The sequence below is a fragment of the Xiphophorus hellerii genome, chromosome 10 (genome assembly GCF_003331165.1).
Source record: "Xiphophorus hellerii strain 12219 chromosome 10, Xiphophorus_hellerii-4.1, whole genome shotgun sequence".
In the NCBI taxonomy this organism is placed as follows: domain Eukaryota; kingdom Metazoa; phylum Chordata; class Actinopteri; order Cyprinodontiformes; family Poeciliidae; genus Xiphophorus; species Xiphophorus hellerii.
This window is the reverse complement of record NC_045681.1, coordinates 738345-763761: the sequence shown is the minus strand read 5'-3', so window position 1 is coordinate 763761 and position 25417 is coordinate 738345. Positions and strand designations below refer to the sequence as shown.

The 25417-nt window shown below is 44.5% G+C and overlaps 1 protein-coding gene across 2 annotated transcripts in view; it reads left to right on the top strand.

The window, feature by feature from the left end:
- Positions 1 to 25417, top strand: part of snx29 (sorting nexin 29) — a 106363-nt gene that overhangs the window by 39420 nt on the left and 41526 nt on the right. For both annotated transcript variants that reach the window (XM_032574364.1, XM_032574365.1), the window contains exon 15: positions 23632 to 23738. In XM_032574364.1, the coding sequence (XP_032430255.1) occupies positions 23632 to 23738 (107 nt within the window). The remainder of the gene's footprint in view (positions 1 to 23631; positions 23739 to 25417) is intronic.

Genomic DNA, 25417 nt, shown 5'->3' with positions numbered 1-25417 from the left:
ACCTAAAAAACAGATTAAAAACAATATATTTACATTTTTAGTGAAAATGTTGCTTATTTTGTCAATTAAAATACAATCAAGTCCCACCACTGAAAAGAAACCGTTAAAAACAGACATGTGGTCCAGGTCAAAGGTCACCGTGAATCTTGGAGCTGGTTGAGGCTTCACGAATGTTCAGAAACTGCAGCTCACATTCATCCTGGATTAAAATCAGAAACAGGAGATTAAATGGTTCGTTGCTTTCAGAGAATCCACTTTATCTTTGTTTTTTTAGTTTCTCTGTGAATTTTGCAGCGCTGCCAACAACAGAAATAAATAAATAAATTGTTTTCCTGTGAAGATCTTTTGTGTTTTGGATGAAAAGTGTTTTTCCTTGTTGCGGCGGTGAGAGTCCGCCTTCGCTCCCGTTTCTCTATGTTTGGCCTTCCTGTCCCCTAAGTGCTGCTCGTCCCAATCTGCTGTTTCTAATGAATAATCCAAACACAGGAACGTTTGATTGGCCGATACGGCGGCTGCTGTGACTGATCTGTGGCAGCAGACAGACCATAATGGAGGAAGAAGTACTGCTCAGTGTTTTTACGGCTCTTTCATCCTCCGCTGTGTGAAAAGCTTCTGAAGTTCAGGTTTTCTGTTTCCTCCTCGTGTAAAATGAATACGGAGAAGAAGCTGCTGACTGCTTCCTGAAAGTTCAGCGTTTAATGATGACATGCGTGTTGTTTAACACGCGTCAGTCAGGTGGCCTGATAATGTTCTGCTAGCGGCTACAGCTAGCAGCTACAGCTAGTGGCTACAGCTAGCGGCTAGTGGCTACAGCTAGCGGCAGGACTCCTCCGCAGGTAGCTGCTGAAGTTACTTGATGAACTTTGACAGGTTTTGATTTTGTGGTTCGGAATCGGGCTGGAGCGATTTGCAGCTCCCTGCAGACGTTTGGGTCGGGGCGGTTCTGAGCGGATCAGACGTTTGGGTCGGGGCGGTTCTGGTGGTGAGAGCAGGTGGCGCTGATTAAATGTGGGCTCCAGTGATTAGCTCCTCTGGAGCAGAGGGTGACGCTCTCATCTCCTCCTAATTGACCCTGATGCTGATTAAATAACATATGCAGGAAGTTGTTGAACTCATAGAGTTGCTTGTTCCTGCTGTTGCTGCATGATTGGAATCAGAATGTGTTGCTTTAGCATCCGGCGCCATTAGCATTAGCTGGATAAATATTCAGGAGTTTTTCACATTATGTCAAATTAACTCCACAAACTTCAGAAGGTTTTATATGATAAACAACGCAGAGTTTTATTTTGAAGGGGGAAGGAAGATGAACTGAACGGCTAACCCTAACTCTTATTTCCTATTGGACAGAAATGACCAGGGGGCGGGACAAAGCACCGACACAGGAAGTAAACAAACCTGGAGATCCTGCCTGCTGCGTTTCTGCTGAACTTGAACCCGGATTGGAAATGTAAATGTCCTGATTGGCTTGTCTGATGCTGGTTGTTATTGTCGGATTGGTGCCGGAAAATTCTGCCGGTTCTGACCCACAACCTGCCGGCAGCTTCACAATCAGAACCTGCATTAGCGTTGGCAACACTGGAGGCTCATCGTTACCATGACGCCCGGCTGCAGTGGCTCACGAGGTCCAAAGAGACGTTTGTTTCCTGTAGTTGGTTCGGATCGAAGCCGGTCTGGATTCACACCAGAACCGGACCTGGAAGCGGTTCTGATTCGGTTGTTTGGGCCACACCAGAGTTTTCACACATGAAGAAATGGTCCGGATCAACGACCAGAACCGACCAGTTCTGGTCCGGACTCATCCGGTCCGGTTTAAAGCTGACCGGATGAGTCTGGTTTGAATCCAGTGTGAAACGTCAGATTAATAATCTCCAGATTAAATCCAGATTCCTCGTTGTCTCAGATGATCTAAACTTCATCGGCAGATAAAATATTCCTTTAATATTCAGTTATTTTTTAATCTTAAGTTTGTTTTTTTAATCGAAGTTTTTTTACCTCCGTGTAAAACAGAAATCTGTTTCTGTTCGGTTCTGAACGGACCCCACCTCAACGCCGGTGAGTTTTACCCGTAGATGGCAGTGTGTCCATGACTCTGCAGCCTGTGTGGGGGTGTGTGTGTGTGTGTGTGTGTGTGTGTGTGTGTGTGTGTGTGTGTGCCAGCCTGCCATGATCTGAGGAGAGGCAGAGGCACTGACGGCGCTCTGTAATGTGGATTTACTGTAATGGCCTACAAGGAAATGAGATGTAGGCGTTAAATAGTTTGGAAAGACGTCTTGCTCCGCTGTGCCGCGGGTCGGTCCGGCGCCGTTCAGCTCAGCAGAAGCTAACGTCCAACCCGCTCATTCATCAGGATGCGGGGCGCGGCGGCCGGCGCTAACGAGCTCCATCCCATCACCTGGTTCCCGTCCCACCTCCTCTCTTCTGCCTTTAACCCGGCGCTGCAGCGGTCCGCCTCCCCATTTCTCCCCCAGCCTCCAGAGGAGCGGCGCTCTGTCCTCCTGCTCATCCATAATGGAGGAGAAGCAAGAGGAGGCAGGGCGGCGTTTTAGGGTTTAACACCAGGACTGCTAGGTTTTCAAGACCTGCCAGGTTTTTAAGACCCGGTCTTGAAAACCCGATGACTCTGATGGCTCAAATTAGCCTCCATTCATCCATTCTTCTATTCTTCTATTGTACATGTGGTCGTTGACCGTCAGGCCAGAAGGTAGGGATGTGAATAGTCCATGTTGGGGGTGGGTATCTATGATACCTACAACTCAGTTTAGTTTTGAAGCATACATGAAGTGTTTTTGGAGAGATGTGACTTTTTGCAGCTGATCCATGATGTTGTGCTGCATTATCCAGGTCATTTTGCCAAATGTACATAGAGTTTGCAAAACATAGAATCTGTTTCAAAAAGTATGCAAAGGTTTTTCTAAAAGAAATGAGTAATGTTTCTCTTTGAAATAAAGCTAAGAGGGTTTAAAATGACAGTTTAGAAATAAACTAACCAAATTAATTGTGTTGATCCACCTCAAAAAAATTATGCAAAAAGTGTAAGCAAAAGAAATCTGGGAGACTTTGCACATGCAAATTTGCATGCAGCCTTTTGTGCTGTGGAGGATAAATAGGTGACTGCTTCACCTATTTAGTTCACAAGAACTAATGGCATTTATTTCAGTCATAATCTTGTGGGGGGTGACCAAGGTTCCATCACTATGTGACAGCTGGTCAGCAAACCTGGCAAACATGATTGACATGGCAGCACTGAATGCACATGTGCTTTATCAGGCATGCATTGGGGTGCAGGAGAGACGGGTGGACTTCTATTTTACTGTCAGTCCTGCACTTTATATTTTATATTTAGATTTATATTCATATTTTATACTGTATTTTATTTTACTCACAACATTGGAACCTCAAACATTGTCCTGAGCCGTATGCAATGAAATTTCGTTCTGTATACACCCTGTGCATTGAAAATGACAACAAAGTCAGTCGAAGTCGAAGTCTAAGGAACAATTGTGCAACTGTGAGATGCGTTGAGGCCATTACCAGGGTACTTAAGGGTACTTAAGGGTACTTAGGCCATTTGGACAACTCTAGACTGAATAGGAGTGTTGTCTACGTGGACTACCTTCAGCCGTTCTAGAGAGACGTCTGTCTGGTGTCACCGTGTGACAGCAACACATGGAGCAGCAGGGTGTCCAAACTTACTGTAACCGAGAGATTATTCAAAAATTAAACACTTTTAGAAAATAAAATCACTAAAAGGTTGAGATTATTTTACCTGCTCAAACACAAACTGAACATAAAATATTTTAATTAAACAAATAAAATAGACTTTTTTTTCCCCTTTTTTTTTCTCCGAAGAGTTTTTGCGGCGCTAGTGGCTCGTATTTTTTCCACAGTAGGCAGACAGGAAGGAGGGTGAGGAGAGGGGGGAAGACATGCGGCAAAGGTCGTCGGGACCGGGAGTCGAACCCACGACATCCGCGTGGAGGACTAAGGCCTCCAAACGTGGGGCGTGCTAACCTGGGTACCCCACACTTAAGCACCCCTACGCGGACTACACCCACCAGCCCGCACGGCCCAGAGTCTCGTGCCCCTGGTAAGGGTCCCTTTGTGGACATGGCTTGCCACTTGGGTTTTCGGCACTATAAATGCTCTGCCATCTGGGCACACTGACCCTGGCTTCCCCCGTGGCACAATGGTTAAGGCTGGTGCCTCCCACCCGGCAGAGCCTGGTTCGATACCAGCTTGGGACGCAGAGCTGCAGGACTTGCCATCCGGGTATCACTTTCAAATGCATTGATGCCAAGGGGGGTCCCGCGCATTTATTGGGCCAAAGGTGGGCTCGGGTCATCACACACACTTGGAAGAATAAACGAAACCAGGCAAAACCTCCTCTGATGACCCCCTGCTCTGGGGGGGCTTTGCCAAGGAATGGAGCACCATAACCCCGCATGGAGGTTGGGAGACAGACCCCTTGGACCTCCAGACAACCAGGGGGGACTCATGGAGCTTCTGTACCCAGGAATGGAGCACCATAACCCCGCATGGAGGTTAGGAGACAGACCCCTTGGACCTCCAGACAACCAGGGGGGACTCATGGAGCTCATTTACCCAGGGCTAGGGCACTGAAAGCCCGCATGGAGGGCAGATGAACCACCCCCATGGACCTCCAGAGAACCAGGGGGACTCATGGAGCTTCTGTACCCAGGAATGAAGCACCATAACCCCGCATGGAGGACAGATGAACCACCCCCATGGACCTCCAGAGAACCAGGGGGACTCATGGAGCTCATTTACCCAGGGCTAGGGCACTGAAAGCCCGCATGGAGGGCAGATGAACCACCCCCATGGACCTCCAGAGAACCAGGGGGACTCATGGAGCTCAAGTACCCAGGAATGGAGCACCATAACCCCGCATGGAGGCTGGATGAAACAGCCCCTGGACCTCCAGAGAACCAGGGGGACTCATGGAGCACAAGTACTTGGACCTCCAGAGAACCAGGGCACATCATGGAGCTCAAGTACCCAGGAATGGAGCACCATAACCCCGCATGGAGGACAGATGAACCACCCCCATGGACCTCCAGAGAACCAGGGGGACTCATGGAGCTCATTTACCCAGGGCTAGGGCACTGAAAGCCCGCATGGAGGGCAGATGAACCACCCCCATGGACCTCCAGAGAACCAGGGGGACTCATGGAGCTCAAGTACCCAGGAATGGAGCACCATAACCCCGCATGGAGGCTGGATGAAACAGCCCCTGGACCTCCAGAGAACCAGGGGGACTCATGGAGCACAAGTACCCAGGAATGGAGCACCATAACCCCGCATGGAGGCTGGATGAAACAGCCCCTGGACCTCCAAAGAAACCAGGGGGACTCATGGAGCACAAGTACCCAGGAATGGAGCACCATAACCCCGCATGGAGGCTGGATGAAACAGCCCCTGGACCTCCAGAGAACCAGGGGGACTCATGGAGCTCAAGTACCCAGGAATGGAGCACCATAACCCCGCATGGAGGGCAGATGAACCACCCCCATGGACCTCCAGAGAACCAGGGGGACTCATGGAGCTCAAGTACCCAGGAATGGAGCACCATAACCCCGCATGGAGGCTGGATGAAACAGCCCCTGGACCTCCAGAGAACCAGGGGGACTCATGGAGCTCAAGTACCCAGGAATGGAGCACCATAACCCCGCATGGAGGCTGGATGAAACAGCCCCTGGACCTCCAGAGAACCAGGGGGACTCATGGAGCACAAGTACCCAGGAATGGAGCACCATAACCCCGCATGGAGGCTGGATGAAACAGCCCCTGGACCTCCAGAGAACCAGGGGGACTCATGGAGCACAAGTACTTGGACCTCCAGAGAACCAGGGCACATCATGGAGCTCAAGTACCCAGGAATGGAGCACCATAACCCCGCATGGAGGACAGATGAACCACCCCCATGGACCTCCAGAGAACCAGGGGGACTTATGGAGCTCAAGTACCCAGGAATGGAGCACCATAACCCCGCATGGAGGCTGGATGAACCACCCCCATGGACCTCCAGAGAACCAGGGGGACTCATGGAGCTCATTTACCCAGGGCTAGGGCACTGAAAGCCCGCATGGAGGGCAGATGAACCACCCCCATGGACCTCCAGAGAACCAGGGGGACTCATGGAGCTCAAGTACCCAGGAATGGAGCACCATAACCCCGCATGGAGGCTGGATGAAACAGCCCCTGGACCTCCAGAGAACCAGGGGGACTCATGGAGCACAAGTACCCAGGAATGGAGCACCATAACCCCGCATGGAGGCTGGATGAACCACCCCCATGGACCTCCAGAGTAGTACCTATGAACCACCAGCACTCAGACACTTAGCACACCCAGCTAAGCCACTTTGCCACAAGGGAACACCGGTCAGAACACCCAAGCGGCAGGCCTCCCCTCCCCCACACTAGCCAGGGACCACACTACCCATGAACCACCAGCACTCAGACACTTAGCACACCCAGCTAACCCACTTTGCCATCGAGGATCACCGGTCGGAATACCCAAGCGGCAGGCCTCCCAATCCCCCACAATGCCCGTGGACCACACTACCCATGAACCACCAGCACTCAGACACTTAGCAGACCCAGCTAACCCGCTTTGCCACCGAGGATCACCGGTCGGAACACCCAGGTGGCAGGCCCTCTGAGCTGAAACTGAAAATCTGACAAGATTCTATTCCTTATACAAGAGCTCCATCCAGGGGATTTTGCATGAACTGCATCTGCACCCATATGACTCCAAAAGTGCCCAAATGGCCCATTCAAAGGAATACCGAGGTGACAAAAAAGCTCTTGCAGCCACTTAGGCACAGTGGCAGAACACGGCGGTGTCAAAGCCTATGGGAAAATTTTGCCACTTCGGACCGTGGTCCTAACCCCCTACACCACCACAGCATGCCCCCAAAATAGACTATTTTTGCAGAAAACAATTGTGCAAGTCTTTGTAGATCTAAAACCTTAAAAGGCTTTTGCTTTTTTTTTTTTTTTATTGAGACAAAAGCATAAAAACATGATTTAGGTCTCTATTAGAAAACATGAGCTGCATTTAGCCAAGAGTTAAAGGAGGAAATTCACATTTTCATGTCTTTGTTCTTCCATTTGGGTCTCAACTTCTGCTGCACACAACCTAAACGCTTAAAAAGCAGCCAGTCGTTTTTTGACAATAATGTTCTTTGGTTTCTGAAAAATTTGTAGTTTAGAAAATTTTCTGACTGTTGAGTATCGCTGCACCGTTACCTAGCAACCCCTGCAGAGTTCCACTCTGTTACCTAGCAACCCCAGTGCAGCCCAGCCCCGTTACCTTAATGCAGTGGTTCCCAAAGTGTGGGGCGCGCCCCCTAGGGGGAGCGCAGTGCCATTACAGGGGGCGCGGGAAGCGGTATGGATGAATGAAAAATAAACAGTTACACAGTTAAAGTGTTTCACTGTAAAGATGGTTTGTAGTTTGTTTTGTTGCAACCTGAGGTGTGATATAAACTTCAGTGGAGTTTGAAAACAAAATGTGTGTTTAGGTTTATGTCTGGTTGAACGATGTGTGACCAGCTGATTTTGTTTTCTTTTTGGTTTGGATTTTATTGTAATCTATAGTTAGGCCAGAAAATCTTTGGGAACCTCTGCCTTAATGTGATGGATGGAGAAATGCGTTTCTCAAACATTTTCTCCAGTTGAAAATCTGAAAAGTGTGGCTTACAGTTTCATTCAACCCTAAGAATATAATCCAGTCCGGGTTTAAATGAAGCCTTGCTGTGTGTGATTTAACACACACCGTCCAGAAGACGTTCTGGGACAAACTTTACGGTTCCAGTTTGCCGTCACGTTCCAAATAAAAAACATCGAAACAAATTTAAACTCATTGTAAATTCCAACTGAAAGACAGAAACCTTTTTCAACGCGGAGAGCTGCAGTCTGATCGCGTCGCATTTTCTGCTTTGGTTTGTTTCTGGCCGCCTCTCCAGCTGCTGCTGAATGTTAATGTTTGGGATTCCCTGCTTTCTCATACAGAGGCAGAAAACCTTCCAGTGTTTCGTGCCTGAATAAAACATCAGCTGCAGAGAGCCGTACTGTACGCTGGCAGGGTCAGCCAGGCGGTGCCGGAGGCCGCTGCTGACATCACAAATCAGCGCAACCCCAAGAAAAGCTGCGTCTTCAGATTCGCATTCAGGATTAAAAGTTTCTGCATGTTTGATCTGCAGTTCTCATCTGAAGGGGCGGGACTTGGCCCGCGGGCCGCGAAGGGCTCGGTTCTGGTTCAGACAGGAGGCGGCGTTGTCTGCGGCTCGTCCAACAACGTTTGGCTTAGAGGGGAAATGTGAGGAGAAAAATGCTGCTGTACTGAGGAGCTTCCTGTGTTTTACTGCTTAATGCTCTTTCTCTTCTGACAATTCATCAATTAACGGATTATTCTATCAACTATTCTGACGATTAATCAATCTGACGATTGTCAGAGTAATAGATTATTCTAGCAAATATAATTACGATTAATCAATCATTTTGATGATCAGAATAATCATTTTTCTGATTAATTGGATAATAATTGGCACATACATTAGTTTTTATTTATTGAAGGACTTCTTTCCTTTTTATACAATATTAGAAATGCATTAAAAGATACAAATAAAGTAATAATTAATTCCCAATTTTAAATAATAAAATTATAATTCTTACCTAAAATTCAACAACAGCCTTCCTTTAGTTACGTTTGATCATTTTAGCAAAGGATGCTTCTCCAGCTAAAAGATTTTTCTACTGTTAATGTGAAAAGTTCAGACTTGATTTGACATTAATACAGTAAAGGTGATTATTTATTGTACTGATTAGTCCAATAATCAATGTTCCCATCAGTTTGATAGGAAAATGTGCTTAAAGGACGTTTATCTACCGCTTAACTGTAAAATATTTTTTGAACATTTCTGGGTTAATTATTGCTGTCGTTGTGTTTTAACAAATGGGTTCTTGGAGTCTGTAAACTCCAGTTTAATGATTAATCGATTACTAGATAAATTGATTTCAATAATTGATTAATCACTATTAACCTGGTTAATAGTTCCAGCCCTGACCAGAACCAGAGTCCTGTGCTGACCCGTCTGCTCGCCGTTTTTAGTTACGTTTGATCCGTTTTTCCGTCTCGGTTCTTCAGGTTTTCCATCGGCTCTGAAACAGGAAGTCTCTAAATTCCCGCTCCCTCCTCTCGTCGTCTCCATATCATGTCTCAGCGTAGTGATCGTGGATTTAAATGAGCAGATTGTTATCAGCTCCTCTCTCATCTCCAAATCTTCCAGATGGAAACATCAATTCTTAATGTTCATTCTGCCATGTTGGCGCTTCCTGCCTGGGGCGTACAGAACCAGAGCAGCTCCTCTCTTCCTAGAAAACCGCAGCCAAGCGCTCATTAAAAAGCACCGAACCCGCATCACCTTCGCTACCAGACAGTGGAGTAAGAGCTTTCAGCGAACGCTGGATGACTGGCAGCCTCTTCGTCCCCGCTGCGCTTTATGAGCTGACGCCTCTGACATTGGGAGAGCCTGACTGTTATTGCCTTAAGGCCGAGATAAAGCAACCCAAATCAAACGGCTCAGTTGGAAAGTAGTGCCGACACCCAACGATGAACAGATTCACCGTGTTAATGCCAGTTTCAGGGATGAATACTTGGAGCTAATTTAAACCAACAACCTGCTCAGATTTACAGGAATTTTTTTTTTCCATAAAGTTGTTTTTCTGCTGTTTATCACAACACAATAAATCTTTCAGCTTTCTGCCGTGTTCTTCTGTTTCTGCTCTCAGAAATTTGTTTCCTTCTCATTCCCTCTCCAGCTGCTGGAGTCGATGGAGTTGAAGTAGGGCTGAGCAGCGAACCGTGGTGGACAGAGTCGCTCATTTGTTATCCTGCCTTCATGTCGGCTTTTAAATGTGCGAGCGAACTCCGGCGATTTACACTTGTAAATGTCAAGGCTGAATGATTTCAGGCCACATGCAGATGGATGGGCTGCATTCTCAACATTCCTCATTTAAATCTCTTTAAAGAACAAGAAAAACGGTTACATTGTTCTGAAACTGCCCACCAAGAGTTAGTCCAGTCCTGGGCGACGGTTGTTAGGAACGCACCAAATATTGACTGATCAGTAAAACTGGGCCAATATTAACAACCGATATTTATTCAACCCTTGTGAAATATATGCATCTCCAACAATCTAATGAAACTTTGTATACTGCTTTCTGTCTAGAAATTCTCTTCAGTTTTGTATGAATCCGTATCGTCTGCAGGGTGCGACGGTTAACTCTGAGTTTGGTCAGATGTTTGTCGTAAACAAACTCTGATGATGCATCATTAAAATCCTGTATGCTCTAGATTTAAAATGCTCATCTCGGAATATTTGGAGAGGTTTTGGACACAGGATAGATTATTAACGAGTTTATCAAATTCTGTTTTCACTCCCAAAATGGGAATTCTGACTTTCATTTTCAAAAGTGGGATTTTCACGCTGTACTTCTGTCATGAAACTCTTTTTTCAGAGGATTTACAGACAAACTTTGTATTTTTCATAAATTTTCCTCTTGCTGGGTTGGACTTGGAACCCGTTCATAACTGCTTGCTTTTCTAGTTTTTTTTGTTTTTCTCAACATAGCAGATTTATTTTCTTGTCAGTCGAATTGTTTAAGAAGTTGCATGAAAGGTGGGAAATGATTAAATACTTCTATTTTAGTCGTGTTATTTTTAGATTTCAAACACCTGAAATCTCAGCAGCAGTGAGTTCACGTTACACATTTCCACACAGGTGAAAACCTAACGATAAAAATGTATTAGCAGCCATTAAATCTGGCAGCCGTGACTCTAAAATGAGGGATTGTTTTCAATAATCTGTATTTAGCCCCAGATAACAGATGAACAATGTGTTGAAGTGTATTTCTATCTCCAGACGCTCCCAGCTGGGAGTCGGCTCCTAACTGGTGGCTCCGTGTGATTAAGCAGGATGTCGGCAGCGTTGATGCTCTTTAACAGCGCAGACTGTTTAACTTAGTGACCAAAAAGCCATTACATTGACTTTGTAAAATGCAGCCAATTAGCAGAAGTGCTTCGCTGCAGAGGTGAGAAAGATGTTCTTCATCCTTCAGTTTTCCTTCACAGTCACTGGCTGAAGACGTGAGGAATCCTGTTATTATTTAACAGCTAGTCTTTTATTCATAAATGTTCCCTGGTAGTATTCAGTGGTTGCAAAGAAAGCATATTTTATTCATGAAGCGTATTTTTTACCCACAAAAAATCTCAAATGTTGTTGATGCTTTTTTATGTGTAATAAAACTGAGTTCGTTTAGATTTACATAAGAATTAAATTATATTTGAGCTGCTTAATGTGATTTCTGGAGGCGGTTTCTTGCATTGGATTTTATTTAGGGGTAAAAGAGTAAAGGGGTTTGAGGGCTGCTGTCGCTGTAGACGTTTGAAGTTTGACTCCTGACCTTATGATCTTTGTTTTTATTTGTCATGTTTGCAGTAAAAACACAATTTGTTATAGAATGAAAAACTAGACTTTTTTAAGTAAACAGTATAATTGAAAAGTCTGATACCATGTGTGAACATGGCCGCCTTGTAGCATGACCGCCTGGCAACATGGCCACCTTGTGGCATGGCCGCCATGCGGCATGACTGCCTGGCAACATGGCCGCCGTGCGGCATGACCGCCTTGTAGCATGGCCGCCTGGCAACATGGCCACCGTGCGGCATGACCGCCTGGCAACATGGCCACCTTGTAGCATGGCCGCCGTGCGGCATGGCCGCCTTGTAGCATGGCCGCCTGGCAACATGGCCGCCGTATGGCATGACCGCCTGGCAACATGGCTGCCGTGCGGCATGACCGCCTGGCAACATGGCCACCTTGTGGCATGGCCACCGTGCGGCATGACTGCCTGGCAGCATGGCCGCCGTGCGGCATGACCGCCTTGTAGCATGGCCGCCTGGCAACATGGCCACCGTGCGGCATGACCGCCTGGCAACATGGCCACCTTGTAGCATGGCCGCCGTACGGCATGGCCGCCTTGTAGCATGGCCGCCTGGCAACATGGCCACCGTGCGGCATGACCGCCTGGCAACATGGCCGCCTGGCAACATGGCCACCGTACGGCATGACCGCCTGGCAACATGGCCGCCTTGTAGCATGGCTGCCGTGCGGCATGACTGCTTGGCAACATGGCCGCCGTGCGGCATGACCGCCTGGCAACATGGCCGCCTGGCAACATGGCCGCCGTGCGGCATGACCGCCTGGCAACATGGCCGCCGTGCGGCATGGCCGCCTTGTAGCATGGCCGCCGTGCGGCATGACTGCCTTGTAGCAAACAGGTCTTGGGTCCGGATGGAGTTTGCGTGTTTTTCCTCGTGCACACGTTGTTTCTGTCGATCTTTCCCCCACAGACCAGAAACGTGAGTTTTGGGTGAATTTTTGTCTCTAAATTGTCTCTGGCTGATTGTCTCTGTGCTGGACGGCTGATCTGTCCATCCTGTCCCCTGCGTCTCGTTCAGTGACTGCTGGAAATGGGAAAACCAGATCTAAGCCGTATAGACGATTTGTTTATGGATGAAGAAGTTTTGGTCCAAACAGAGAGACACTCTGACTGACAGATATAAACTGTCCAACCCTTGAAATACAATATAAATAATAACACAGAGGCTCCAGAGGAGTGTTTTCCTGTGAAGCTCAGCGTGTTTGTTATTCAGAGGGACGCGCGGCGCTCAGAGAGCGAGAGCCACTTTCCTCCTCATGCATATTAGAGGCGTTGGTTCTGGTTGGACTCTGTTCAGAAGCCCGATCACTCTGGGGCTCCGTGAGGAAAAATTAAACCCAGACTTCACAAGGTGTGATTGAACGCTTTGCTCCGCTTTAAAATAACGCTCACGCTGCGCCGGCTGCCGCTCTGAGGAAAGTCATGTTGTCATAGCGATAGACGAGATAATTGACGGTGGTTACAGAGGCGGGTCGCTGTTCTGCAGGTTCTGGAGCTTCTGCGTTCATAGGATTCAGTAAAACGGCTCAATTAAATACGAGAAGAACGCAGATGTTTGAGACTCTGAGCGGGGAAACGTGTCTTCCCTGGACTCCTTCATAACTCCATGAGACGATTATTCCTTTCTTCAGGTCAATTCTCTTTATTTACATTTTACTAGTCTGACAAAAAAAGTCATCACAAGTTCTCAAACACTAATCTATATTTATATTTATATATCAGGTGAACCAGCAGAAAGTTACTGCTGTCTGTTTTAGAAAACCACACAGAGCCAGCAGATAACCACCAGCTGCTAGTCATCCGTTTACTCGATTAATCGATTTCTAAATTTACTGACCATTATTTCAATAATCAACTAACCGTTTCAGTTCTAGTCAAATGTAACCTGATTAGCATTTGGAGCTCACCTGTGTAGTTAAAGCTCAGCATAAGCAGAGCCGTTCTGTGAAACATGGTGGTGGCTGCGTCATGCTGTGGATGCAACTAAAAACAGTCACATAAACCCAGATCATTCTGAGCCTTTTGTTTCTATGAAGTGGGATAGATCCAGGGTGTGTGAGCCGCTGCAGGTCGCTGGTTTTGTAAAAACTGGTTGTGTGAATCCAGGAGGCGGAGCTTTAATTCCTCCTGTAATCGCGGATTGAGCTGCGATGGTTTCCAGCTGAGACGTTTCTGGGTCAGACGTTTTATTTTCTATCCTGAAGATTGCTTTGATCACAGAAATAATTAGGTTTTCCCGCTGCTTGTGAAAACCTCAGACACCTGCACACACGTTCTCACACACACTTACACACGCCCTCACACACCCCCCCACACGCCCTCACACACACCTACACACGCCGCTCCTCCTAACAGTCGTTTCAGAGAGCAATCACACGTCTGACAACCCAAACCTGACAGAAGATGGAGAGATGGTTGGGCTTTTACCCGCCAGATCAGGAATTCACCAGATGTGACTTTTTCCGGGTCGAATATTAAACCACCGCTAGCTGCTAGCTGATAGCTGCTAGCTGCTACCTGCCTGGGGACAGACGCTGACTGGAGCTGGAGACTCATGAAACTCAGATTGAATCACATCCTGACTCTGCTCCTCTGTATCCTGAACATGGAGGCATGAATGAGTGAACCTGCCAGGTTTTCTGATTCCAGAGTTTTTGCATAAATAATCAATAAATCAATGAATCGCACTGGACAGTTCCTAAAGAGACGCTTCCTCCCAATGTTATTGAAAAGTCGCCATCTTGAGAAACGCTGCGCATGTCAGACACCCAGGAGTTACTTTGCTCTTATTGTTTTCTGTTTTCCCGGGCTAAAGGTGAATTAATATTATTTTTTCAAATGCAGTTTTGTTTACTGAGACTTCATAATCCATTTCAATTATTGTTTTATTCCAGATGTTTAAAATGTTTCAGTTCCAGTGGGTTTAACACCGGAGGGTGTACTTGCATCAACGTCAGTGTCACTATATTAGTAGAAAATTGTCTGAAAATGACAATATTATCGATTCTAGCAATAATTTTTGGGAGAATTAATCGTTCTGCAAAATCTGTTTGTGCGCAGCAGAAACACAGGGTGTGTTTAGTTTGTTTAATGAGAGATCTGAGAAAACGGTTGAGTTTCTCCCCATGACTAAAAGTTCTCCTCTCAGTTTGGTTCTGTTGAGCCAGAGCGGTTCTGGATTCGCTGCACGCCTCAGTCCCTGCGGGTCTCCGCTCCAAACAGCATGAGCGTCGCAGGGAACCATGCGATCCGTTTGGCATTCTGACGACGTGTCGCATGCAAATTGTGCTTTTTATGGAATTAATGATGAAGCCACATACAAGCATTTAGAATCCCATGAATATTAAATCAGACCTTCAGGTTCTCGTGATCAGAATAGTGACGGCGCCGCCGTTTATGCAGAAAGCTGCAGTTCCTCCGATTAGACAGAATGAAACTTTAATACCAATCCCATGCATTGATGCATGTAAAATTACAGACGAGGACATGTGGAGATGAAAATTGGGTTAGAAGGAGACAGAGTTCACTTTGACTCAGATTCAATCATGATTATTAACGGCAGCCATTTTCCTCTTCAGGTTTAGATGCATAAATGGTAAAAACAGACAAGTTTGGACTTATACGTTTGCACTAACGCTAAAGAAGCTTGAAGGTGACCTGCAATGCTTCCTTGAACAGGTTAGGATCGTCGATGGCCTACACAAAACCTGTTAGTTACATTAGTTTCACAAACTTACTCTTCTCAATGAGCTGCTTTAGGGTCTCCGTCACTTTAAATCCAATAAGCTGCTGCTGGCCATGCCCCCAACTCAACATTTGCTCTCACACCTGGAAGTCCCTGCAACCAAATGCAATCGTACAGCTTTGAAAAGCATTAGCGGAGCCTCCAGCACAGCCAACCAGAATGCAGCAAGAGGTTTCTGAATGGTGAATCAACAAAACGGTCTTTTCCAGCAGCCATTGTACAGCGGTAAAACCAGCTGACCAATCGTACTGGAGCTCAGCTGGGGTTGCTAGGTAACGGGCAGTTAGATGTTTTTGAAACTGCTCATTTTCCAGACACCAAAAAACATGAGCTCATTGCTAAAATACGAGTTGGTGATTTTTTTAAGCATTGTTTTTTAGAATCAGTAGAAACTCAAATGAAAGCACAAAAACATGCAAAATGTAAATTTGATGTCATACATCCACTTTAAAGAAGCTTAAAAGTCTTAATATTCATCTTCTTTGCAGCAGATTCATCCAACACTGAAACATTTAGTCCAGCTGATTTTACTTGTTTTTTTATCAATGGATTTTTTTTGTAACTGAAATACAACAAAGTGAAAAAAATCTTTACTGGCTGATACTCTCATCTTAATGCTGCGTACAGAGCTCTACGTTTTATACACCACAGAAGAAGAAACAACACACACACACACACACACTGTGTCCATTCAGAGCCATTTACTTTCTCCTGACTGAGTTCTTGTTGACATGGTTACCAGAGAAATAAACATCACCTTTTTATTATTTACAGAAATATGTTTCTGCAAATACAATATGACAAAGATAGTTTGTAACACAGATGTCACACTCTGTGTTGTAATTTTACCCATTCTTGGTATGAATTTAGTCACATAATTATCTAACTATGAACTCGATTATCAGCTTATTTCCACCGTAAACTAATTTAATGTATTTGACTGAATGTCATCACAGTCGTATCTCCTTTAAAATAAAATTTCTCATTAAAACCAAAATGTCTTCTCCTAGATAAGAAAGGTTGTAACAGTAAAACGGTCAACTCTCTGGGTGTTAGACGTTGAATCTGGTTTTAGTGAAACGCCGTGATGTCAGGCGATGCGCCGCAGTTTTTCTGATGGAAGCTGGTCTGCAGTTCCTCTCACCTTGAGTTCGGAACCAGGCGGAGAGCTGAAGGTCGTTAGCGGTTAGCGAAGCTGCTCTGGATTATTTCAGGAACTCAAAGAGCTGAAAGTAGAACAAGCAGGCAGATGGTGCTTAGCGGTGAAAGCTGTGTGTGTGTTGTATGATTTATGTATGTTTTTTCTTCCTGCAGGCGATATAATGTAAACATGTTGCACGGAGTATCGTCTAATTGAAGCCCTTCATGTTTAATCTGCGGTGCAGTCGACTTAAACGAGCTTCTGGCTCTCGGTGCCAGAACATTTGTTCCCGTTTCACTCTCGTCTTTGCTCAGGAGAAAACCCTCACGAAGCTCGAATAACGAGCGCTCGGAGTTTTCCTCTCATTAAAATTGGAAAAGGCTTTCCCTCTAAGCCTGAGCCGAACGGAGGAGGAGCCGACCGGGCCTCCTGCTGTGAGTTGCACATCTGGAGACGTCTTCCCTCAGAGCCTGGACTTGGTTTATCTAGAACCCGTTAGACGACATGAAGTCAGCGATCCAACGGCCCTTAACGGCAGGACCAACACTCGCTGGACTCGGTCAGTCTGAAGAAGACATGCCGCCCTCATTCCTTCACCAATAGATGGCGCTGTGGCCCAGCTGACTTGGTTTATTACTCCTAAACTGAAAGCTTGAGTGATTCTGTATCAGATGAACTGAGTCACATTAATTCCTGATTAAAATTTGTGAAAAAGACGATGATGAAGAGGAGGAGGAGGACGATGATGATGGGAGTGGGCGGAGCCGGAGAGAAGAGGAAGGAGAAATGGAGGTGACAGAAGAAGTTTGAAAGGTGGAACAAAGACAAACATGTTTTATAACAGAACAACATGGTTTGTTTCTAACATCTGGGACTATTTCAGCCTCGATTTCATTTTTAATTTTAAAGGGCCGGTGTCGTGTAAAGTTATTAAAACCTTAAAATTTGTAAAATCTTTTAAATCTTTTTTTTTTTTTTATATTTTAACCTCATCAGAATCAAACCTGCAGTGTTGCTTTGTTTCTTTGAGAAATCCTCTAATCTCCATGGCAACCACTCAGCTGTTCAAAACACCTGGGTGGACCTAGCCCCGCCTTCGAGGCGCAGCTCCTGCCCCACTCAGCTCCTTGAGACTAGCCAGCAGCAATTAGCAACCAGCTGAGCTCATTATAGGAGCTGCTGCTCAAAGCAACGCTGGTAAAAATGTTAAAGGGTTAATAGAGGAGCAATGTTGGGACGACTTCCTGGAGGCGGAGCTTCAGAAAGAGCAGGACCTCTTCTTAAAGAGACAGAGGCCCAAATTTAAGGAGTTACATCAGGAACTAAAATGTAATATTTATAGTATTTTTATAACAACTGAATGCAACACAGTGACTGATTATGCTATAAAATGTCACAAAGAGCCTGGAAAACGCGTAGTACTGCCCCTTTAAGTCAAGTGACGTTTATTTGTGAAACACGTTTCAGCACCAAGGCAGTTCAAAGACGGGCATGTTTAATAACAGGTAAAAGGATTTTTCCTGAATGACATTAATGTTGAGCTCAGACATGAGAAAGTCGATCGTTACAAACTTTGTTCATCTGGGAGAATTTGAGCGTGATTTAATTTTTAATTTTAGTTTGTTTCCTCTGGAGGACTTGGACCTTTTTCATGACTGCCTGTGTTTCTGATTTGATCTGTTTAGTGACAGAATAAGTTTGAAGGATTCAACCAAGACGTTTTATCACAGATCAGATGGTTTTTTAATGACATGAATGTTGAGCTGTGTGATGGAAACGTTGGGCTGAAGGAGTGATTTCATCCGGGTTTCACGCCGGCGCCTCAACTAGCTGCACTTGGTTGCACATGAGTTGTGTTTTTTTTGTTGCACATGTTTTATTGAGCAGCGCCGCTTCAGCGCATCGCAGCAGAACCGAGGTTTGTTTGTTCAGAACCGCGGCTCGGTGACGCCGCCGCTAATGGACCGAGCAGCACCAGAGGCGCTGATGTCATCATCGCCCATCAAAGCTCGACTTCAGTGTAAAAGCTCAACTACTGCAACCAAGGATTATTTTAGTTAACGATTAATCGATTATTCTGGTGATTAATCAGATAAAATATTGGCTGATTTTCCAGATTTTTTCAAATAAACCTTTTTTATACAAAATTAGAAATACCTTAAAAATGCAAATAAACACAATTCATGATTTTTAAAAGGGAAATAAGCATATTGTTGCCTAGAAGTCAATAACAGCTTGTTCATTTGTAGCAAACAATAATTCTGCAGATAAAAATCCTCCTAACATCAACATGAGAAAAGCTCAGGCCTTTCTGCTGGACTGAACATCAGTACAGATTAGGACGGATCTGGGGATTATTTTTAGATTAACGGATTAATAATTGAATGCAAAACGATACTTTAAGAATTTTTTTCTGGATTTGAGCTGAAACTATCATTCGAAGAGTTCTGGGTTAAAAAAACTTTACAGGCAAAGATTGTTTTATATATATTTAATGCAAAATGTTTGTTTTGTGCAGTTTGTTCTTAATTACTGCTCTGAATATGTTGCTCCCTCAGCAGTTGGCCATTTTTAGCTTATTAAAATAAGCTATTATATAAACCATTATATAAGTATATATCGATCACTAAATTAATTGATGATTATTTCAATAATTGATTCATCACGATTAATCAGATTAATCGTTTCAGCCCTGCTCTGATTTTTCCTGGTGTGACCTCATCCTCTCATGTTGCTCCACATCCAGTGCTGATTTAAATGTTTGTTGCTTTAATTGTGAAACAAACAGATTACAGTTTCCTCCAGTGAAAATCTTCATTTCTCTGTTTACAGACGCGTCTGCAGGGTTTCGGTTTGTTTCCTGGTTTCTGGCTGATCAGGGGAGTAGAAACCGACAGACGGGGAAGGACGGAGTGTTTCTCCTGTAACTCTGGGCAGAATAAAATAAACATGAGTCGACTTGCAGGCGTTTTATCCCGGTAATTTAGCAGCGCTCTGCGCCGACGCTCCCCGCTGGATTTTTCAATTGCCTGTTTGTTCCTGGTGAACGTGGAACGCCTTTTCTGCCCGGCGGTGCTTTCACTGTCTCACCGAGTGAACTGACAGCAGGAAGCACGGTTCAGAACCGGCCCGCGGTTCTGAACGGTTCTTCTCTGAACATTTGACCCATTTAGGGGGAGAAATTCTCCACTTTCCAGCTGAATTTCCCGGTAGAACGGAGCGTAGGTCAGATTTCCCTGGAGAAACCGGCAGTGCAGGGAGCCGCCGAGGGACAAACACGTCTGGGACGAGGAACCGCAACACGACACGCCGTCAAGTTTTAGCTTTTTATTGGGACGTTTGAGATTTTAATACTAAACAACTGATTTAAACAAATTAACAATCAATCAATTATTGAAAAAACGTTTGAGATTTTTTAGTAAACAGTTGATTTTAGAAGATGTTTTATATTTAAATGCTTTTATGCAGTGGAAGTGAAAGGTCTCCAAAATTTGACCTTTAACCTTGGTTGGACAGGAATCAGTTCAAAACGACCATCATTTAAACCAGGGCTGAAATGATTAATCGCGATTAATCAGTTATTGAAAACTGTCCAGTTGGTGAAAGAACAACAGAGTAATGAAGCAAAAACTGTACAAAAGGATAAACATTTTTCATGTTACATAAATAAAATGTTCCTCATCTGTAAATCTAGCAGAACTTCTCTAGTGGCAGATTTATCTTCACCTGGTTCTGTAAAAATCTATTGATCAGCTTTTGTTAATCAGTTAATCAATAATAATCTTATGTTGATGTTAGGACTTTTTTAGCTGCAGACTCTAGAAATGATCAAACCTTCACTAAATAAAAGCTGTTGCTGACTTTTACACAATAAAACATTTATTTGCATATTTAATGTATTTCTAATATTGTATAAAAGGCCAGGTGGTTAAATGAAATTTCTGCAGAATGACAGGTTTTTTTATGCGAATAATTGTCTGATTAATCGATATATTAATTGATTACCGCTGATCGTGTGCAGAACAGAACCTCAGATAGAGAAAATGACGCAGCAGGGATTTCACCAAGAACTCCAGAATCTGCCCAGTCCTGCTTCTTGTTTTAAAAACTCTCAGATTTTCTCGTCTTTGGTTTCAGGTTTGCGTTTCTCGTCCCTTTGCAGCCCTGAGGGATTCCTGCATGCAGCTGCTGGCTTTCTGGCCCACTTAGTTGTTATTTCAGACCAGCTGTTTGCTTCTTCTCACACGGCCCAGAACAGCTGCGTGGATCCGTCCCTCTCCTCTCGCTCCTCCGTTCCTCGCCTACCGTTTCTGCTCCTGTTTGTTTCTCATTACCTGAAGCATTTAGCCGACTCCATTAATCCACCTGCATGGAAACGGGAGGGGAAGCAGTGGCTGGCAGTTTGCATCGTTTTTATTTTTGTTGCTCTGTTTGGGTAAAAAATGCGTTTCATTCCTTGTTTGTGTTTGAGCTGAACAAGAAGAAATCCAGCAACACTCTGTTGGACGGACAATAAATACATTGGAGCTGAAACGATTAATCGGATTCATCGTGATTAATCAACTAATTATTAACTGGAGCATACAGACTAAAAAACGAAAAACTCACCAACATCAGTAATTCAGACAAAACTCTACAAAAAATAAACATTTTGTATTTAAGATTAAGAAACCTTCTTTGTCTGTAAATCACTTTTATTATCCGATTAATTGTCAGAATAATAGATTAATTGATACCTAAAATGATTGTCAGTTGCAGCCCTAAAATTCATCCTGGATTATTTTAAGTTCCTCTGTGTTTGGTCCCATGATAACTCATCATGTTTTAATACTTTGATACTTACTCACATTTTCCTGATGATTTAAATCAACTCCACGTCTTCAGCTGCAGATCTTTAACATCATGTGGGCAGGTTGCTTCCCTTTGCTTTGTTTAGACCGTCTAGACTTTGCATCTCGTCTCCGCCGGCCGTAAACACGTCTCCTGAAGAGACGTCAGTGGGATGGACCTTACCAAGCTCCGCCCACAACCGACCCACGTGACCGCAAGTCTCACAAGCAAAGCCTCACAGCTTGTTGTTTCTATGTAAACATGACTGGATTAGTGCATCATTTCTAGCATATTTTCACAATACATCAGCTACTAAATGGACAGAGGAACTAACAAGTTCATGTCATCATCTGGGAGCAGGTTACTGGTTTCTCAGTCACAAGCTGGTTGCAAACCTGAGGCCAGCAGGTGTCAGTCAGTTATGGTAGATCTGAACTTTGACCTCAATATGAGAAGCTACAGACTGATAGGAGGAACCAAAGAGCTCTGTAAAGGTAAAGGCAAATCTTCTGAAGTTGGGATATAATTCATTTAATTTCACATAATTACCGCGGTAGAAGCCATTTGTTTGTTAAAATTGTATGAAATATATTTGTTCTCTTTGATGTTTGTTGTGAATGACGTAAACTCACAAACGAACGAGGTAATTAGTCCAACGTTTAGAAACTACAGCGGCTGTAATGAGCCACAGCAAAGGGAAACAAAGGTAAAATAACCTGAACAGGTGATCAACTCAAAACCACTCCTACCTTTTTACTCCCCCTCTCTCTGTAGTTTAAGCACACCTGTTACCGTGGCAACCGCCTGCGCCCCGCAAGACGAGCAAAGATTACGTTAAAAACATAACATTCAGTTTGTTACGATATCAAGTTTCCAGGCTTGTTATTTATTTATCGATTATTAATCAGCGTTTCCCTGAACACAGCGATGGTTGACTGACTAGCTGTACTTGGTGCTAACGTGGCTAACAGGAGTAACAGTTTAGTCCAAAGCCTTTTCTGCTAAAATAAAATCTTTAGTGTATGTCAGATACAGACACGTTGCATATTGATCTGTTTAGCTAACATAAGACTGTGTAGCAGACAGGCTTCAAGGTGTAGAAGTTGTATCAGTTCTGCCGTTATGCTGTACTTAGCTAACGGGAAGCTAAGTGTGTTTGTGAGATGGCCACCACGTGACCAGGTAGAATGGGCATCAGCCAATGAAAAGTGGCCTCTGTGGTAAGGTCCATTACCGGAGCGCCCAGATTTCATCCCCTGAACCTCCACCCGAACCTCCTCCTAAACCTCCAGCTGTTCCTCCACCTGTTCCTCCGCCTGTTGGCTTTGTGTGGAGATGCTGTAGTAACGCCGTTAATTTGCTTCTGCTGTGGAGGACGACCATCCATCTTCCAGCCACTTAAAGCCCCAGAAGCTGCAGCTTCCCCAAACTCTGCCGTTATTTACGGAGGGAAGTAGATTAGTCGATGCTTCTGGCTCCGTGTCACGACTTCAGTCTGTTATCAAGCAAAGAAACAATAAACTCCATCTGAGCAGAAAGTTTGAGCAGACAAGCCGGCGGTGGAGGAAGACTCTCCGTCCTCCACGGAGCTGAACAGCAGCTATCGGTTCAGCAGTCTGTCTCAGACTTTAAGAACTTTAATCTCTCCGTACAGCAGTGAAAATAAATGTATAATTCATAACTGTTTGTTTGCCGTGCCGTTAAGTGTAACACATACAGCTGGGATTGTGTTTAAATATTAATGGATAAATGGCGTAAAATCAGCTGAAGATACGATGAAGGAAAACAACGCTCACTTTACGATCAGAGGAATTCATGTCTGCTGGAATATTTTGTTATATTTTGTTTTTGGAGCATTATTACGATGCGTAGCCACTAGCATACAGATTTAGCCGTCTGACCTGAGAGCGATCTGATGGTGAGCAGCGCTGCGCCCTGCGCTGATTAACTGCATCAGAACTCCTAAAATAAAATATTTACATCAGCCTGAAAGATTTCTGCCAAATCAACTCCGGCCTGTTTTTTTATTATGCTCCTAATTTACAGATATCCCTAAAATGTTTTGTTGTTTTCATTAATAACACAACTAAATGAAAACACGATTTCTGTGTTTCCATCATTGGAGAGATCAGAATCCAGACTTTCTGAATGTAAATAATTCCTTTATTAAACATTATTTCCCTTGTCATAACAATGAACAAAAACAACAAGAGACTGAAGAGACTGTTTTCATTTCAGGTTGTAAATATTAAGATGCTGTTTGTTCGTTAAATGGTTTCAGTTTTTCAGCCTGGAAAAGTTTGAGAAAAACTGAGAGATCAGTTTCTGCTTCTGGCCGCCATGCTGGGTTCAGAGGAACCTAACCCGTCTGTCCGTCTCCGTCCTGCAGGTCTGTCCGTCCTGCGCTCCAGCGAAGACCAGCTCCCCTCGCTGCAGACCAAATGCATCGGGGACATCGAGGAACTCGCCGCCAGCTACGAGCGAAAGCTCATAGAGGTCAGTGTGAGCTCTGCTTCAGACGGCCACAGATCCATCCTGACTTTGGGTCAGACTGAACTTCAACCGTTTAACGTCGGTTAAGAAATGTCAGACTTTTTTAGAGAATACGTTTTTTAAACTTTGACCGTTTCCTCAGTATTTGGTGGCGTCACCTTTAAACGTCTGACCTTTCCAAACATCCTTCCAAGCTTCTCAGTCCAGAGTGTTAATTACTCATCTTTAAAAGTCTTAAATTCATTTTTAAAAGTCTTAAATATGTCAACCACAGGTCTGGACTGTTTCTCTGGAGTGTTTCTTTTTCTTGTGGGATTTTTCTTTAAGACAGAAGTTTGAGTCAGACGTAGACATCTTCATTATGTTCTGTGAGAGTACCGCTAACTAGCTGCTAGTAGCTAAAAAAATTAGCTAGCTGCTAATAAACCCTAGCTAGCTAGTTAGCTAAAAGCACGTTGGTGGCAGCGGTTCTGAAACATGGACTTTGTCCTCAAGCTGCTCCGTAACTCTCCATGTTCCCATAGATGTTTTTTTCTGCCCAGTAGTAAAACACCCTCACAGCATGATGCTGCCACCACCGTGCTTCACAGCTTCCACTGTGTTCTTGTAAACTTCCTGTTTGTTCCTCTAACTGGGAGAGATGGAGATCCTGTCCAAACAGGAAACGAATCCAGAGGTGAACCTCTGTTCCTGACTGGACTTATGAACCGTTTCTGTTTTGCTTCTGGATCGATGGACCCATGTCGGTACCGGACTGGTTTCACTGGCTGCTTGGTTTTTAAAACTTCCCAGTGGGACAACAGATGAATCTTAAAAGTTTTAGGAGTTAATCTGAATAAAACCCTTCTATTGCATTAAGTTATTGTTAGTTTCATCTGTTTGAAGCGTCGCTAACAGCAAACTCCTGCTACTGTTTGGTTTTATAGAAATGAAAGCTTGTGAACTCGTCCTGCTGCCTGCAGAGGAATAAACCACAGAAAACGTTTTTTAATTTTGCATCTTCCTCTTTGTCCCAGCTGTTTTTTAAACTCTAACCACACAAACCTGCTTCAAACTGGGAGTTTGTTCTGTTTGTTTAGCTGATCTTCCGTCTGCAGTTCGCTCTTCGGATCGTCTGCCGGCGCCAGAACCGGATATTTCTGTTGGATGAAGGCAGCCTGTCAGGTTTCAGCTTCATGCTGAGACGTTTTCACACCTGTCAACCTCCAGACAATAACTTTATTCTACTTACAAATAGAAAAATGTTTATTCAATAATTCTGCAGCAAAAGGGAGTTTTTAAATTTCGCTTTAACACAAAGGTTAAAGCGAAATAATTATTTAAATTGATTTTATTAAACTGTAGAATTATTCTTTACTTTGTGATTTGTCTCTAAAAACTGCAGTGAAACACTTGGAGGTTTGTGGCTGTTAAAGAACTCGGTGCGGTTCTGTATCGGTTAGAACCGGATCATTAAAGCTGCTCAGAACCGAGACAACGAAACTTTTTATTTGATCCAACAGGAGAGAAATGACCCGGTTCCCTTCAGTCCGTCCAATCTAATCTTGTCCGGTCCAGTCCGGTCCGGTCCGGTCCAGACTTGCTGGTCAGTTGTTGTGAGTCTGTTTGAATGATTCATGAATAATTAAATTGTAATTTTTATTTTTAATAATAACTCGTCTCTATTTTGCTTCACTTATTTA